The 16,881-nt window shown below is 42.1% G+C and overlaps 1 protein-coding gene across 13 annotated transcripts in view; it reads left to right on the top strand.

The window, feature by feature from the left end:
- kiaa1109 (KIAA1109 ortholog) overlaps window positions 1–16,881 on the top strand; it is an 80,354-nt gene that overhangs the window by 10,655 nt on the left and 52,818 nt on the right. For all 13 annotated transcript variants that reach the window (XM_038729790.1, XM_038729801.1, XM_038729800.1 and 10 more), the window contains exons 11-33: window positions 794–950; window positions 1,385–1,463; window positions 2,644–2,735; window positions 2,902–3,019; window positions 3,201–3,356; window positions 3,875–3,972; window positions 4,235–4,419; window positions 5,186–5,292; window positions 5,465–5,697; window positions 5,944–6,162; window positions 6,635–6,772; window positions 7,353–7,529; window positions 7,817–7,945; window positions 8,562–8,681; window positions 8,790–9,121; window positions 9,982–10,232; window positions 11,104–11,344; window positions 11,527–12,018; window positions 13,192–13,465; window positions 13,597–13,734; window positions 13,871–13,941; window positions 15,759–15,932; window positions 16,527–16,647. In XM_038729790.1, the coding sequence (XP_038585718.1) occupies window positions 794–950; window positions 1,385–1,463; window positions 2,644–2,735; window positions 2,902–3,019; window positions 3,201–3,356; window positions 3,875–3,972; window positions 4,235–4,419; window positions 5,186–5,292; window positions 5,465–5,697; window positions 5,944–6,162; window positions 6,635–6,772; window positions 7,353–7,529; window positions 7,817–7,945; window positions 8,562–8,681; window positions 8,790–9,121; window positions 9,982–10,232; window positions 11,104–11,344; window positions 11,527–12,018; window positions 13,192–13,465; window positions 13,597–13,734; window positions 13,871–13,941; window positions 15,759–15,932; window positions 16,527–16,647 (4,102 nt within the window). The remainder of the gene's footprint in view (window positions 1–793; window positions 951–1,384; window positions 1,464–2,643; window positions 2,736–2,901; window positions 3,020–3,200; window positions 3,357–3,874; window positions 3,973–4,234; window positions 4,420–5,185; window positions 5,293–5,464; window positions 5,698–5,943; window positions 6,163–6,634; window positions 6,773–7,352; window positions 7,530–7,816; window positions 7,946–8,561; window positions 8,682–8,789; window positions 9,122–9,981; window positions 10,233–11,103; window positions 11,345–11,526; window positions 12,019–13,191; window positions 13,466–13,596; window positions 13,735–13,870; window positions 13,942–15,758; window positions 15,933–16,526; window positions 16,648–16,881) is intronic.

Below are 16,881 nucleotides of genomic sequence, written 5' to 3'. Positions count from 1 at the left end.
ATCATTCACCTTAAATCTCATCACTACTCACTCTTAATCATGCATTATCATTCAACTTAAACATCCTCATTAATTAATATTTTTTATGTTCTGCTTCAGCCTCGTTTTTGCCCCCCACTATGTTTATTAAACTTTCATCTAAAGTGTATCACTACTATAGGCCTAATATTAACTGTAGGTTATTTTCATTTATTAAATCTTTGTGCAAGAAAAACAGTCTAAATTGGCCTGTAATTTATTTAAGTACTAACAAAAAAATCATAACCATTTATGAACAAAAATGACTGTAGGTTGCAGTTTTTACCCATATATCGTAAATCTTTTTTCTGGTTCGCATGTATCTATTTTAGGGACAAATGCATGTGAAATACTAATGAACGCCCCTAATCCATGTGTTACACGATTTTAGATCCCTTGGTACAGCGGGGACCAATTTAAGTGCAATACACAACAAAAAACAATCTGATCCGCTGTTTGGTACCGTCAAAAAGCTAGTTGGCCTATATGGCGATATCGTACTGAATACGTTTACCCGCCAATGTGGTAGCCTTCCAACATTTAGCCGCCAAATGGAAAATCTAACCACATTTGGCGCTTGGCGGGTGTTAATTTCCACCCCTGCATGCAATGCTGAAATTAGTAAATTACATTAAGTCGGAAAACAGCACCATGATATCTTTTAAAGATGCAAATGGAATAGATGTAAAATGAGTGGCGCTGTGGTCAAGTGAGACTCAGACTTTGGGCTTTACAGATTTGGTCTTGCATTTACATGAACTCTCACTGTCCTCAGGGACTGTCTGTGGAAGTTCTTCCTCCCGGCGGACTACCAGGCCATGAAAGTGACTGAGGTTGCCCAGCCGGGAAAACCCAGGCAGATCCAGGCCTTTGAGCTCCGCATGAACATCATTGCTGACGCCACCATCGATCTGCTTTTTACCAAAAACAGGGTGACTCTTTCTCTAACTCTTGTGTGCTTTCTTCTCTCGCTTTCCCCCCCTCCTTTCTTTCTTTCATTCTCTGTGATCTTTCTGTCTCTCCCAGCTGCTCCCCTTGTCTTTGTCTTTATGCCTCACCATGTTTTAGCTATTGATATTGGCTCATGTTTTATGCTTTTTCAAATTTTCCTCCTAGAGCAGTGCAGGGCTTTTCTCAAAGCGGAGTATGTGAAGTGCATACTAAATATCAACATAAATGCATGTTGAATAAAAACATAAAATGGCTTGAGTCAGGGAAGATTGTCATTTTATTACTTCTTTTGAACGTATTTTTGTTCAGATTAGATGATTTTATTTCATTTTTAAGGCAGTAAGGCTCCCTCTCTAGTAATTTGACAGCATGTATGACTTTTCTGCTTGCTCGCTGTCTTCATCACTGTTCCTAGGAAACCAATGCCATCCATGTAAATGTAGGTGCAGGCTCTTACCTGGAGGTCAACATCCCCATGACTGTAGGAGAGAACGGTAAGTGTGTGTGTTTTTTCGAAGAGCAGTAGAACAAAATGTCAGCACTTGGATTGTCTGCCATAGCAGATGTGCCAACTTGCTTGTTCATGTAGAAGCACATGCCAACTCCGACAGTTTTCCCATTATTTATTATTTAGACTTATAACTAGGAGCTGTTGAGATCTCATCAGTCTTAGTGTGAACTACCTGAAAAATGTCGCTGCAAAATAACTGTGCAGGGTTCTTTTATAAAAGCTGCTAAAATCTTTCATTTTATTAAGGTACAAGGTTGTTTATTAGTCATTATACAGCACAAGGCTGCATAACGAAACGGAATTTGGAGTTCTTTCATGCTGCACACACAATATATTATCAAGTGTAGGCCTATATTAAAATATGGTAACATAAAATAAAACAATATATTGGCTACAGTTAGATACATATGTACATAGACGTAGACACCCCGAACATTCCACTGTGGATTTTTTGAATTTGCATCTGGGGTGAATGTAGTTTCATCCTCACAATATTCAGAACTACCTGAATATGGCCATGCATGAATCAGTTCTATGATCAGAGAGGGTTCAAGACCAAAATCAAGGCCAAAGTCAGTAATCCTGCTCAAGACCAAAACAGGGACTCTATAGTGACTGTCTTTGCACATAAAAACTAATACTTAAAGGGCAGGAGCTCTGTAATATAACTTCCTTACTTCAGTTAAATACAGTATATGTTATTGATGATTTCTAAATATTTGACATTTACTTGTTATGCACATGTAGGATCTTCTTAAATAATCTGTGTGCTATATAAATGACAATGAAAACATCCAGTATCGGCAGAGCCAGAGCAAAGTCCATGTCAAAATTCAAGAGACCGACATAAGACCGCAACATCAAGGGGAACAAAACCACATGTGCAACCGCTGTGAATTGTAGATTAGAGGGAATATCTATCTTAAAAGTATTCCATTGTTCCTCATTTGCTGTAAAACCACTTTGTAAAGTCAAAGTAGCTGGAATCTGCAAGCTGCAGCTAAACCTTTCTACATGAGACTCCATTGAGCATGTTCATGTGTATCACTCTCCTCACTGTAAGTGAGCTTGTGTGTGTGCGTGTGTGTGGATGTGACCTGGCTTTGGAGTTTGAGAATTGATGACCCCTTGCTTTTCTCTCTCTCTTCCTCTTCTGCCCTCAGGCTACTCTCCTACCATCAAAGGCCAGCTGCTTCACGTGGACACCACCAGCAGCATGCAGTACAGAACTCTTCTGGAGGCTGAGATGCTGGCTGTAAGTGGCATGCAATTGTACAAGAAGCTCTGAGAAAATTTAGAAAAATCACTTCACCCGTTGGCTTAAGATGCGAGGGAAAGCTGAGCAAATGCAATGTCAACAGGCATACACATAGTAAGTGCTCTGTAAGTGAAACTGTGTCTTGACTCTGCCATTGTTTTAGTTTCATGTCATAGCCAGCTACCCTCGGGTGTGGAATATGCCTCAATCGTGGCAGTGTGAGATTGAGGTGTACAAGGCCACCTACCACTTCATCTACGCCCAGAAGAACTTCTTCACTGGTGAGTCCTCCAGCAAACAGCCTGAACGACCGCCTGGCTATAGCTCAAGATAATCAGCAGATAAGATCTTTAGCATTTAACGCTTAGCATGTTAATTCTGAAATGTATGAAAATAACAGGAAAACTTCAAATTTTTCACGTTTTCATGGTTCCTTCTGTTTTTTTTGTTTTTTTCTTTTAGATTTGATACAGGACTGGGCGAGTGACAGCGCCCCAGACATCTACTCCTTTGTGCCCTATTCCTGGAAGTTCAAGGTCTTTTTCCACCAGTTTGAGATGATCTGGGCGGCAAACCAGCATAACTGGATTGACTGTTCCACCAAGCAGCAGGAGAATGGTAAGAAATTCAGTCAGATCACAAATCACTGGCTCATAAAACGCTGATACACATTACATACAGATAATTCTGTGACAGTCTTTATTTTCTCAACATGAAAATACCACAGAATTCTACACTTTTTTTAAATTTATAGCAATTTGATTGAACAAGCCATTAATTTAGAAATGAATTATTTATAATAACAATTTTAAAAAATTGCATTAAAAAATTCTTGTTCAATTTACCATCATAAAATCCTTTATACTAATAGAATTGAAACAGTGGATACAGTTGTGCAACCGTTTTGCAGTGTAATGCACAGACTTAGGCGTGTAGCATTAGGCATTAGTAAAATGTGCCAAAAATCCATATCCAGCCATGAAAAATTCAATAACTTAATGCGTCTTTAAGACTGGACGCTGATGTCTGTGACAGAATACTTTGACTGTGTTAAGTAATGATATATTGTACAGTATATACTCCACTTAATCCCAGAGCAGGGCAGACTAATCAATTGCACTATTGATCTTTTATAGTGTACCTGGCAGCATGCGGCGAGACGCTCAATATAGAGTTCACTTTGCCTTTCAACGAGTTTGTTCCAACCACCTGCCATACCCGCTTCAGCTTAAGGGTGAGTCATGCTTTAAGTGAATGTGATTTTTTTTCTAAAGATAAATATGCATTTCTTTTATTCAAGTGTAATTGGTAGGATTTTTCCTGTCTGGAAATGCTCTTACAGAACTGCACATACTGTGTTTTGATATCAGGTAGATGCTGACTTTTGAGATGAGAAATCAGATTTCAGATGTATTTTCTATGCGCACATAGATACTTTGACACAAACTATGAATACGTGTGGGCACGTATGCCTATATGTACTTTGTCCTCCTCAGGCGGAGGATACAGACATGCGACTGTCCCTGCCGGAGTGCCACCCTAGCCGCTACCCACTCCTCACCCTGGCCAAAGACTACCAGAACGTTAAGCTGCCCCCAGACATGTTCATGCCAGGGGAGAACCAAGGTGCCCCTCCTCCCAAACCCACCAAGTCCCGCTGGAGGAACATCACCCACGCAGAGTGAGTTAAACCTGGGAATTATTTCTCTCTAGTTGTGGGCAAGAAGTGAGTGTGTTGGCAAAGGACAGGATGATTCATCATTGTAACACTGGCTAACATCAGTGCTTAGGTAGAAAGGAAGTGTTGCCAAGGTAGTAGGTGGAAATTTCAAATAAATGTACAACTAACCTTCACTTTTTATGCTTGGGTCGGTTCAATTGTTGCTGCATTTTTTTGGGTTTTAACTGAAGTGTAATAGCCATTTAATAGGGCTGTTTTGATTGTGCTCAGTTCAGACAGTTTTATTTAATGGCTTAAGTTGTGTGTAAAATTATGCTTTTTTTGACGACTTCTTAATATTTAGGTATCCCTCATTGCGTTCACCGTTGTCCACATTCCTCTTGGAGAATGTTAAATTATATGCTAAAGGTCAGTGAAAGTTCACAGAGATGCTGGACAACCGTTACTAGTTGGATAGTGCATGCATTGTGCACTCTGTACCTGATAAAGATCATTATGTATAGCCCAGCGGCAGACTGTACTGATGTAGCTCTGCGAGAGACCCACTTACCCCCTGGGAGGTTACGGTCGAATTCTGTCTGGACTGGTGCACTCTGCTTCAGAGAAATCAGGCGCGACCCATTTGCTGTCTCTCGCCTCTGCTGTTATGTCCTTAACTTGAACGGTTCATGAAGCGAATGATGAACTGGAAAATCCACTTGAAATGATGATAAACGTAGCCTTAAGACTATGCACTGAGCGTACATGTTTGTCTTCCTTACATCAGAAATGGCTGGTTGGATTGCTGGAGTGTGCCCAACTTCTTGCTCATCATTGACTACACCTGGCACCCTATTTATCCCCAGAAGGCTGATGAACAACTCAAACAGTCGTGTAAGCTTACCGCTTTAGTATCAATACTTTGTTTGCTCTAAAGCCAACCACGAGACTGTGGACTGTGTAAGAAATTTGAACTCTCTTTATAATCTTCGCTCAGTCACCCTACCTGTCTTAACGAGCTGTTTTACAAAATGTCGTCTAACTTGCCTGTGATTTGCGTCTTAAGTGTCCGAGATGGAGGAGTCCATGCTGTCGGCTCTGCGTCCCCCAGAACACTCCTCGGTACCCCACAACGCCCAACCGCGCTACACCTCCACGTCTGCTTCAGCCGCCCACTGCCGGGCACCGACTGATCCCTCAGAGCTCCCACCTGACAGACTTCACGTGGAGATGGAAATGTCCCCAGATTCTCAAATCATCCTCTATGGGCCTTTGCTCCGAGCTCTAATCGCCATCAAGGTACAGAATTCCTCGATTCAGTTTGCAATAACAGAATTCTTGATTTTGGTGACACCTTTGATAATGAGTCATTGTGTGTGTGTTGGTGTTTTGGACTCAGTGTCATGAGTAGTACGATTTAATGGTGAGTATGCTCTAATAGAGTTTGGATTCTAATGAAAGCACCAGGAAAGAATTTGTGTTAATGATCCAGTTAGTCAATTTATGAAACAGCCTTCTAACCTTCCTTTCATCTGTTTTCCACAGGAAAACTATTTTGGTGAAGATGACATGTACACAGACTTTGAAGAGGCAGTAACCAGCCCCGTGTTGTCCACCAGCACCTCCTCGGGCCTCGGCTGGTCTCCTCTGGGAATGGAGGACAGCGAACAGAAGGGAGCCTCAGACATCCATCCTCTGGACCTGCGCCCCTGGGACATCACAGTGTACATCAACCTTTACAAAGTCCACGGCCGACTGCCAATGGTAAAACTGATCATTGCCAACAGTTCACTTTCATGGTTTGGTTTAAAAAAAAAAAAAAAAAAAGAAAAGAAAAAGGAGCTCAGTGTACAGAGTACAGCAAAGATTATGAAAGTATTCCATCATGTTTTACAGTGTAAAATCTAAATGATGAAAATGCGCACCGATTTATGCATGTTGTAGAGACATGGAGAAAAAAGAAATACATAAAACATGAATTTGAAGGATATAATTAGATGACTATGAAAATGTCAAGACCCAACATATGAGAAGTGCAAGTGCAAAATACACTATTATAATATGCAGTATGTAGGCAGAATGTACACAGTGAACATCTGTGTGGATATACTGTATATTTGAACTTTCCTGGGTTGCAAGCAATACGTCTTTAAATTTACCTGCCAGCTATGCTTTTTGAGTTGACCCACGTTGAGGCATGAGTCTACATGTTTTCCATCTTTCTCGGCGCCCCCAGCACTGCAGCAGTGAGGGTCCCGAAGGTCCATCCGGCTTCTTGGAGCGGCTGTGTTTTGAGATGAAAAAGGGTTACAAGGAGACGATGCTTCAGCTGCTCCTGTCTCCCATTCACATCTTCGTCAGTGACAACTACCAGGTCAGAAGCACAACTACACCTGTCCAGAAGCACAAAAAATGTAACATGTAGGAAAATGCACCTAAACGAGAGAGCTAGCAAACCGTGAGGGAATATTCACAGAATTTAACAAAAAGTGTTTTGGATTACAATCATTTACTATCCTTTTAATACACAAACAACTTTAATGTGCTACTTTAATGTGGTAGCTGAAGGGGTGACTCAGTCCATTGAAAACACCCAGAATGAAGCTTGCGGGTCAGCATTGCATAATGTAAAATAAAACATGCTTTTCATCAGCCACATGTTTGCATAAGCACCTGCATATTGTATAACCACACAGAATCTCTTAAGCTTTAGCCATGAGTTGGATCCTGTTTGTTTCCCAGAGTGAATATCTCTCCCTAATCCCCGACAAAGAATGCGGAGCCCTGATCTCTCTCCTCCAGTGAGATAACAAGCTTTTTTAATGGCATGTGCAGGGATATTATGGAATGAATATCACTTTATGTTCAGTTTCTGTGGGTTTACCTACACGTCACAAGGCAGTGATGTAAGATTAAAAATGTGTGTGCGTGAGAGTCCATTCTCTTGCCCACAGCGTCCCACAGCGGACGGGGTGTTGAGGGACGGCCACCTGAGTCTGTCTGGCCTGCAGATGAGGGCCCACGCCATGTTCTCCGCTCAGGGCCTCCCCCTGGGCAGCGACACACTGGAGTACGCCTGGCTCATCGACATGCAGGCTGGGGGGCTCACCGGCAGGGTCACTGTTCCACAGGTGGGTATGTTTGATTGATGAAGAGTGATTTGTAGTGTGTAAATAAATAAATGTACGCAGCCTTCCATTATGATTATGTCATGTGTCTTTAGGTCAGCTGAGTGGGAGTGTGTGTGTGTGTGTGTGTGTGTGTGTGGTACTTTAGCTTTCTTGTATAAACCACCTGTACAATAGAATATGATCCAAAAATAATACAATATTTAGTTTTTAATCTCAGCATTTGCCTTTAATTGTATTAATTGATGTTTTGAAGTAGCAATGTGTCTGTGTGTCTTTGGGATTATTAGGTTGCCAGTTTGATAGAGTGGGGTGAGACTTTCGTTTTCCACGTGGTGTCCAGAGAATTCCAGCTAGAACAACCCAAGCCCTCTGTCATCTGCCAGCACGGCGCCGACCGACGTATCTGTGATGCCAAGGTACAGACAGGCGGTATACCATGAAATGCTGCAAAAAAAAATCTGAGCCTCATTTCTCACATTGTCACTCTGTCTGCTGGTGCTGTCTAGCATTGGTTTGAACCACTTAGCAGCGTCTGAATCTCATGCTGGAGGCTGCTAAATTAGCTCATTATGGCCGAAGGCTTTTTTCTGTGAGATTTGAATGTTCGTCAGAGCTGTCCAGTGTGAAAGGAAATGTGCAAATGGCAACAGATAATGAAAGGAGACCACTGTGAACCTTTCTCTAATGATGTTTGACTCAGAAAAGCACACCTTTACACAGCTGGAGAAACTGAACATCCTGCAACACAAAACTATTGATCTGCTCACAGCAGCCATACATAGCAGGCATACACAACATCATGATGTATGAAATAACTTTGGGAGAAATCAAGTCTGTTTCACAAAACGTTTTGTTTGTATGCGAATACTAACAAGGATATTTTTAAAAACGCTGCCTGAGAGCCCTCATTAGTGTCTGACAACTGAGCAGCTGTGGCCACAGGCTATGTAGCGATAAAGCCAGACTATCTTGGAGGTGGCTTCCTTGCAGCCAGTGAAAAGTTTCTGTTATGGAATGACTGTTGTCTTTCAGATGAGCTGCCTACCAGGTCACTGTCGCACATCAGAGGAGCTGAAGTACACCATGACCCGACTGGCTGTGGATGGAGTTGATCTTTTCATTGTGGAACATGGCTGTGCTGCCAACATCAAGGTAAGTAGCACCAAACATTTATATATTGTATTTTAAGTAAATTTATTGATAACAATTTAACTTCATGTCAGTTTATAAATATGTTGTTCTTTTTCCATTTTTCCCCAGACGGGTATCATTCGTGTGGCCAACTGCAACCTGCACAACCAGGCAGTGGGAGAGGGCATCAGCGCTGTGGTGCAGGACGTAAACATCCGGCAGTACATTGAACAGCAGCAGCACAGCGAGACGACCAGGCTGCAGCCGGCTGGACAGGGTCAAGGTCCGGGTCAGCCGTTAGGTCTCGGTCAGCCCCCCTTGCTGCGACGCTCTGTCTGGCTGGAGGCGGGTTCAGTCAACCTGAACCTCATCACAGCAGACATTGCCCTTGCTGCTGACCACCCAGCCAAATGTGAAGTGCAGAGACATTTTCTGGAGCTACACGATGCTCAAACCAAAAGGTAGCAAACATAGACTGTCGTGTGTTATTTACTTTTCCAAGCACTTCTCTCACTATTCTTCTGTTTCTTCTATTTGTCATCATTGGCCACTATCCTTAACCCGTATTTTATTTGTGAGTTTGCTCAAAGATAGCAGCACCTTTTAGTTGAATCAGTGGACACTGGTAATGTTAAAAACACTGCTTGCAAAAATGTAAGTGCTGAAACTTCTTTTCAAAGTGGAAGAGACTCACTCGCTGCATCACACCGCTGAATAATAGGTCACGGTCACATAAGATGTTCAGCTCATAATGTAAAGTAGATATATTTAAACAAAACCAGATAATTCTTTTTCTATCATATCCAGTGAATCCAGCTCATCATATTTGATAATCAGCTGGTAGATTGGCCAACTACTGTGATAATAGATTCAACATAATAATTCAAGATCTCATAAAAGGTCTGCAGGGAACCATTATCAGCATAGATGTTCTTGTCTAGGTTGTAATTGGACATTGTGTTTCTTATTACTGTAGCTGAATGCACTGTATGTAAAATGAGAAAAGGTTATGTATGTATGTACTATATGTACATCCATTATTCTAGGAGTGTACGTCAATGCAGAAATATAGTTCTGGAAACTAAACTGAACAAAGAAGGAGGTACTAAATGATAATCAGGGCTCATGAAAAAGAGGTCACTGCAGCATTTTCTTTTTACAAGTGCCTGGTGTGTTTGAAAGCATGAGCAAAATCTCACAGACATACAGCAACTTCAACTACAAAGTGTCAGTTCCCAACAAACAGTGTCTGTTTTTTTTTATTTGCTGCATTCTTCATCGTTCTCTTTGATTTTCTCTCTCTTTGCCCTCTTCTCCTCAGACTCTGGTTTCTGTGGCCAGAAGAGGCTGGCATTCGCAACAAGCGCAGCAAGAACCGCTGCGGCTGCCTCGGAGGCTGCCGCTTCTTCGGAGGTACGAACATGGGCCTGGACTTCTTCAAGCTTGAAGAGCTGACGCCCTCCTCCTCATCTGCATTCTCTTCTTCCAGCACTGACTCAGACATGTCTTATGGTCAGTCTTTGCTGCAGCCAGGGGAGTGGATTATTACCAAGGAAACACCCAAAGTGGATGGTATGGATTTGCAATGATTAAATATACATTTCCTGTAGGGGTGGGGGAAAAAAAATCGATATAGCATAGTATTGCGATATTTTCCGTGGTAATACTGTATCAATACACGGTTGGCAAGTATCGATCTTTTATTATATAAATTGTACATTTTGCAGAATTTTACTTTTTTGGTACTAGAATAATAAAATCTCTTGCTTCTTTTAGTCTACTAGAAAACTCAACAGCACCATCTAGTGGACTAAAAAAGCGAGATAAACAGAAATTTATATTTTTAGATAAAACAGATGTTGTTTTTCTTTGGTGACATAATTTGAAGTTTGATTGTAGGTATTAAATTGCTTATATTGAAAAGAAGTTAAAAATCACAGTAATATCGTATTGAGATATTGTGATAATATCGTATCCTGGGGCCTCCGTAATTCCCACCCCTAATTCCTGATATTCCCCAGAGCTTCTTGAGGGTTTCTTTGTGAATCCCAAGCAAAATTAGGAATAGATAAAATAAATAATGTTTAATTTATTACTGAAGTACCAGCTACTCTTCCCATACAGGGACCACTACGAGTAAGATTGTCTATGACCTTAGAACTAAGAATACACCGTGCATATACCATATACCCTCTAGTGTATGTAATTTTATATGTAATGTTAATTTTTTTGTGAGTTGTCTAAAAGGAACTACAAAATGTATCTTATGATACAACCTTGTGTTGTAAAATGACAAATATAACCTACCTTGAAACCTTCACCAGCTCCCTATGAAATACAGAATATAAGCATGTGGAGCGAACTACTGAATGTAACATACTGATACAGAAAACCAAAATGTTTGGAAGTATCATCTCATACTAAAAAATGGATGTTTTCTCAGGGAGAGTTGTAGGACTGAAGACGGACACACACTCGCCATGCCTGCCTCCTGAGCTGCCTGAGAGGCGTGGTCAGCAACACCTCAGTCTCCAGGTGCCCCAACGTTCCCACAGCTCCGCCTCCTCCTCTGAAGAAAATAGTTCCTCTAGTGCCGCGTTGCCCCTGCTGGCTGGAGAGAAGGACTCTCCCTCGCCAAGCACCGAGGAACGCATGTTCCCCGTCAATGGCAAAAGCCCTGCCGAGTGAGTTGTTGTCTAAATTCTATTTTTACTATACTACTAAGTATCTGATTTATTTTATTAACAAAAAAACACACAAACAGGATTTCCAGCCAGGTTGTAGTTCTTTAAATATAATCATATATGTGTATAATGTAAACAGGGTCAATAATAGCTTCTGAGTGTTATTTTCTCTTTATGTGCAGCACCCTAGGGGAAGTCCCAGAGGTCTCGCCAGTCTCCCCCAACAGCTCCCAGGACCGCACCTCTGTGCGCTCACCCCTCTGCTCCCCTATCAAGCGCCAGTCCTCTGTACACTCAGGTCGACTGGGCAGCACCAAGAGCCTGTCAGCCGCCGTCTTCACTGACAAGCCTCCACCGGTTCTGTCCGGAGGCGTCCAGTTCAGCAGCGAGGTTTCTCGCAGCGACGAGAACGTCCTCGATTCACCACGTCAGCGTAGGAGCTACGGCTCATTTCCCTTCACACCATCAGCCGACTCCAACACTTTCCATCAGTACCGCTCCGCAGACTCCAGCATGTCTGTGGCTGACAGTGAGGCGTACTTCTCTGCTGCTGAGGACTTTGAGCCAATCAGCAGCGCTGATGAGGGGCCAGGGACATACCCGGGCCGCAAGAAGAAGAGGAGGCAGCAGATGCAGCAGCCACAGCAGCCCCCGTATCACATGGAGAACTACAGGTCAGCTTAGATCTTAACATGCTAAAGAAAATGGAGCATGGAATATTCTGCAAATGGAGCTCAGTGTCACTGGGAACTCACAGAAGTTTTGAAAGTTAAAGGGTTTGAGAGGAGACTGGGTGGATGGCCAGATCAAGTACAAGGTTAAGCACGGGATTAAGGTAATGGTAGAGTGTAGACAGCTCACAGTAACATCAAAGAGTCTCTTGTTTCTCATCTGTAAGAGCAGATGAATTAATGACCTGTCTAGCAAGTTCTGACCTTGCCAGATTGCTTGAAGTGTTACCCTTTTAAATAAAGTTAAAGGGGCCATTGTGAAGGATTTTTGATTTTTACATTTTAAGCTTTTGATCAATGCAGGAATTTGTTTTTTATGATGAAGTGGCTCCAGTTGGTCAGTTCCCGTTTCAGGATGTTAATGTGTAATTTGGATGGTATAATCATAGTGTCACAGTTTCAAGATTTTTCAAAAACATATCCTCTATATTCAAACTACATTTCAATAGAGCAAAGTTTTTTTGGTATCTGGAGTTAAACAAAAGTGTCTCAAGAATATTAGAAGCAGAGAATATAGAAACACTTTGCCTTTAAAAACAACAATGAATGTATTAGTTATCCTAAAAGCATGGTCTTTAACGCTGAGCTTGTACTGCTGTAAACCATTGCATGAAAACCAGGCAGTAGACAGTTGTGTCAAATAACTTGCTGATGACTCACACTGACATCTTTGCAGTGATTGTAAAATGACTGTACGGCCCAATATGCAGGAATACATTAACGGCTTTATGACATTTATATATTTAATACCCAACAAGTTTTGCATTTCATTGTGTTAAGCAAATTGTCCCAGGGCTAAACGCGTTTTAGCTTTCATTTATTACTGTGATTCGATCATGCAAGGAAGGATGTGATCTAGAAGTGTTGTATGAAATGAGACGTTTGGTCCGTGGGCAGCCACTTACTGCTGGCGTGTTTGGCAAATTGGATTTCAGTTGTTCTGCAACTACGGTGTCATTTTTCTGTAACCTCAAAATGTTTCAGCACGCTTTTTCTTGTCATTCAAGTGCAACAAAAGGCAATTTGCCACCAAAAACACCCATGCTTATATTTATATTTTTGACATTATCTTTTCACACTCATGTGTAAATATTTTGACTTCCCCTCCCTCCCCAGCCGGAGCTCCATCTACCACAGTGTTGAGGGTCCCCTCACCTATGTTCTCAATGGGGAGCTGATCACCGAGCCACGTCCCCTGCCCCTGCCCCCAGTGCTGCCCCCACTGCCGCCCCAGCCCCTGCCCAGCCACACATCGCAGGCCTCCTTTGTCTCAGCCCTGGCCATGGAGGAGGAGAGCTCAGTGGAGGCGGAGAAGACGGCTGAACCAGGCCCTGTAACCCGCCAGCCCCATGTCATGGCGTGCTACCAGAGCTACCTAGCCCACTACCAGGTAAAGTCTTTGACTTTAGTCCATATATGTGCATATCCTGGGTCTGGCAATGATTGAAACATATGCTTGATTTTCATTTTGCTTCTTATCTTACAAAAATTATAAAGCTCTCTTCACTTCACCTCTGCCAGGTCTCAAATTGGTCTGTCAAGCAGCCCACCAATAAGAGGACCTCCAAGTCTTCTCTGCACCGCCCCCTAGATTTGGACACACCCACCAGTGAGGAGAGCTCTGCCTCCTTTGACCAGCTCTCTGTCCCCAGCTTTAAGGTCTTTTGACTTATAACTAACTAATCTTTGTCTGCCTGTGTGGTTAGTGGTTCCTTCAGCATGTAACACGACAGTTAAACTTAATGCTTAAATGAGTCCATCCCTAATAGATCCAACATTTACTTATACTCTACAGGTGTTAAAGCAGGGCCTGTCAGCCAGCTCTCTACTGGACAGAGGGCTTCAGCTGATGGGAGAGAACAACAGGTAATTGGGGAGGGTATTTGTATATCTCACTGTACTTGACAACGCCCAAATGAAGCATTGCTTCACTCCACCCTTTCAAGTAGCAACCTATGCTATGTTTTTACTATATATATATACAGTGGGTACGGAAAGTATTCAGACCCCTTTAAATTTTTCACTCTTTGTTTCATTGCAGCCATTTTCCAAAAATCAAAAAGTTCATTTTATTTCTCAGTAATGTACACTCAGCACCCCATCTTGACAGAAAAAAACAGAAATGTAGAAATTTTTGCAAATTTATTAAAAAAGAAAAACTGAAATATCACATGGTCATAAGTATTCAGACCCTTTGCCGTGACACTCATATTTAACTCAGGTGCTGTCTATTTCTTCTGATCATCCTTGAGATGGTTCTACACCTTCATTTGAGTCCAGCTGTGTTTGATTATACTGATTGGACTTGATTAGGAAAGCCACACACCTGTCTATATAAGACCTTACAGCTCACAGTGCATGTCAGAGCAAATGAGAATCATGAGGTCAAAGGAACTGCCTGAAGAGCTCAGAGACAGAATTGTGGCAAGGCACAGATCTGGCCAAGGTTACAAAAAAAATTCTGCTACACTTAAGGTTCCTAGGAGCACAGTGGCCTCCATAATCCTCAAATGGAAGACGTTTGGGACGACAAGAACCCTTCCTAGAGCTGGCCGTCCGGCCAAACTGAGCTATCGGGGGAGAAGAGCCTTGGTGAGAGAGGTAAAGAAGAACCCAAAGGTCACTGTGGCTGAGCTCCAGAGATGCAGTCGGGAGATGGGAGAAAGTTGTAGTAAGTCAACCATCACTGCAGCAATCCACCAGTCGGGGCTTTATGGCAGAGTGTCCCGACGGAAGCCTCTCCTCAGTGCAAGACACATGAAAGCCCACATGGAGTTTGCTAAAAAACACCTGAAGGACTCCAAGATGGTGATAAATAAGATCCTCTGGTCTGATGAGACCAAGATAGAACTTTTTGGCCTTAATTCTAAGCGGTATGTGTGGAGAAAACCAGGCACTGCTCATCACCTGTCCAATACAGTCTCAACAGTGAAGCATGGTGGTGGCAGCATCATGCTGTGGGGGTGTTTTTCAGCTGCAGGGACAGGACGACTGGTTGCAATCGAGGGAAAGATGAATGCGGCCAAGTACAGGGATATCCTGGACAAAACCTTTTCCAGAGTGCTCTGGACCTCAGACTGGGCCGAAGGTTTACCTTCCAACAAGACAATGACCCTAAGCGCACCGCTAAAATAACGAAGGAGTGGCTTCACAACAACTCCGTGGCTGTTCTTGAATGGCCCAGCCAGAGCCCTGACTTAAACCCAATTGAGCATCTCTGGAGAGACCTGAAAATGGCTGTCCACCAACGTTTACCATCCAACCTGACAGAACTGCAGAGGATCTGCAAGGAGGAATGGCAGAGGATACCCAAATCCAGATGTGAAAAACTTGTTGCATCTTTCCCAAAACGACTCATGGCTGTATTAGATCAAAAGGGTGCTTCTACTAAATACTGAGCAAAGGGTCTGAATACTTATGACCATGTGATATTTCAGTTTTTCTTTTTTAATAAATTTGCAAAAATTTCTACATTTCTGTTTTTTTCTGTCAAGATGGGGTGCTGAGTGTACATTACTGAGAAATAAAATTAACTTTTTTGATTTTTGGAAAATGGCTGCAATGAAACAAAGAGTGAAAAATTTAAAGGGGTCTGAATACTTTCCGTACCCACTGTATGTGTATATATATATAAAAATAAAAAAATAATAAATTAATAATGCCCGATCTCTATGCCTTCACAGTACACCATATACCCCACTGGACAAGAGGGCCATGGAGAACACAGATGAGGACACAACCACAGATGACTGGACTCTGGAGCAGCCCTTAACTCAGACCAGGACCACCGCCATCGTGGAGGTGAAGGGAGCCATCAATGTGGTGCTCACGCCCCTTGTGGCTGAATCCCTGGACAGGTAGTAATTATACTTTTATTTCTTTTTTTTAATAAATCATTTTCATCTAGGTGTGCTGTTCATGTTCTCACTTTGTCCTGATTTAAAATATAGTTTGTTTTTGGTCTGCTATCTCCCTCTGTTTAAAAACCTTTTTAGATTAGGAAAAAACAAAACAAAACTTGGCTTAAATAAAGCCTTTCTCACACTACACAAGGGTTATTTTTAGCCTGAAACAAAAATTTGACCTCAAGTGAATTTAATCACTATTCACAGTGCATCTAAAATTCCGCTGACAGTGCTTCAGAGTCTGGTCTCGCTCTTTGTTGTCTACCAGTGTGAATCTTTAGTTTGCCAAAGGCTAACAGGGCTGGGTTAAAAAATGGTCAACTGTAGCTAGAAGGTTGGAGAGGGGCCAACGGCCATGTACTGACATGGTAAATTTGATTGTGCTCGTAAAGGGCAATTTTTATATCTGTATCATTTCTGATAATACAGTTTGGATCTGTGAAGTCTTTGTGTTTTAAATGTAACTAAAATCAAATAAATAAAACAAAATGATTATGACCCTATGAAATGTTGTTTTATTACAACTGTGTGTCTGGCCTCTTTCAGGTACATCGAATCCATGGTCCACTTTGCCAGTATTCGTCATCCTGCAGGCATTCTGGATGACCTGCATGGGAAAGTCCTCAATGAAGCCTATCAGATCAGCAAGTCCACAGTCACTGAGTCTGTAAGTACCACCACAGAACAGAGCAATTCAGCTGTATATGGTAATATTTATTTATGATCATTGAGGTTTTTGAATGTTGACATAAAGCTTACATCTAATAATAGACTGATTTTTTCCTCAAAGTGAAAGCTGTAGTTCTTGTGATAGTGTCAAATGTGTCAGTCTGAGTAATTTACCAATAGTATGAAATAAGAGTTATTTGCGATTTCACAACAGTCTGCCTCCCAGTTTCAA

The sequence above is a fragment of the Micropterus salmoides genome, unplaced genomic scaffold, assembly GCF_014851395.1.
Source record: "Micropterus salmoides isolate LMB-PRFRI ecotype aquatic unplaced genomic scaffold, ASM1485139v1 Ms_hic_scaffold_19, whole genome shotgun sequence".
Lineage (NCBI taxonomy): Eukaryota > Metazoa > Chordata > Actinopteri > Centrarchiformes > Centrarchidae > Micropterus > Micropterus salmoides.
This window is presented reverse-complemented; position numbering and strand designations above follow the sequence as displayed.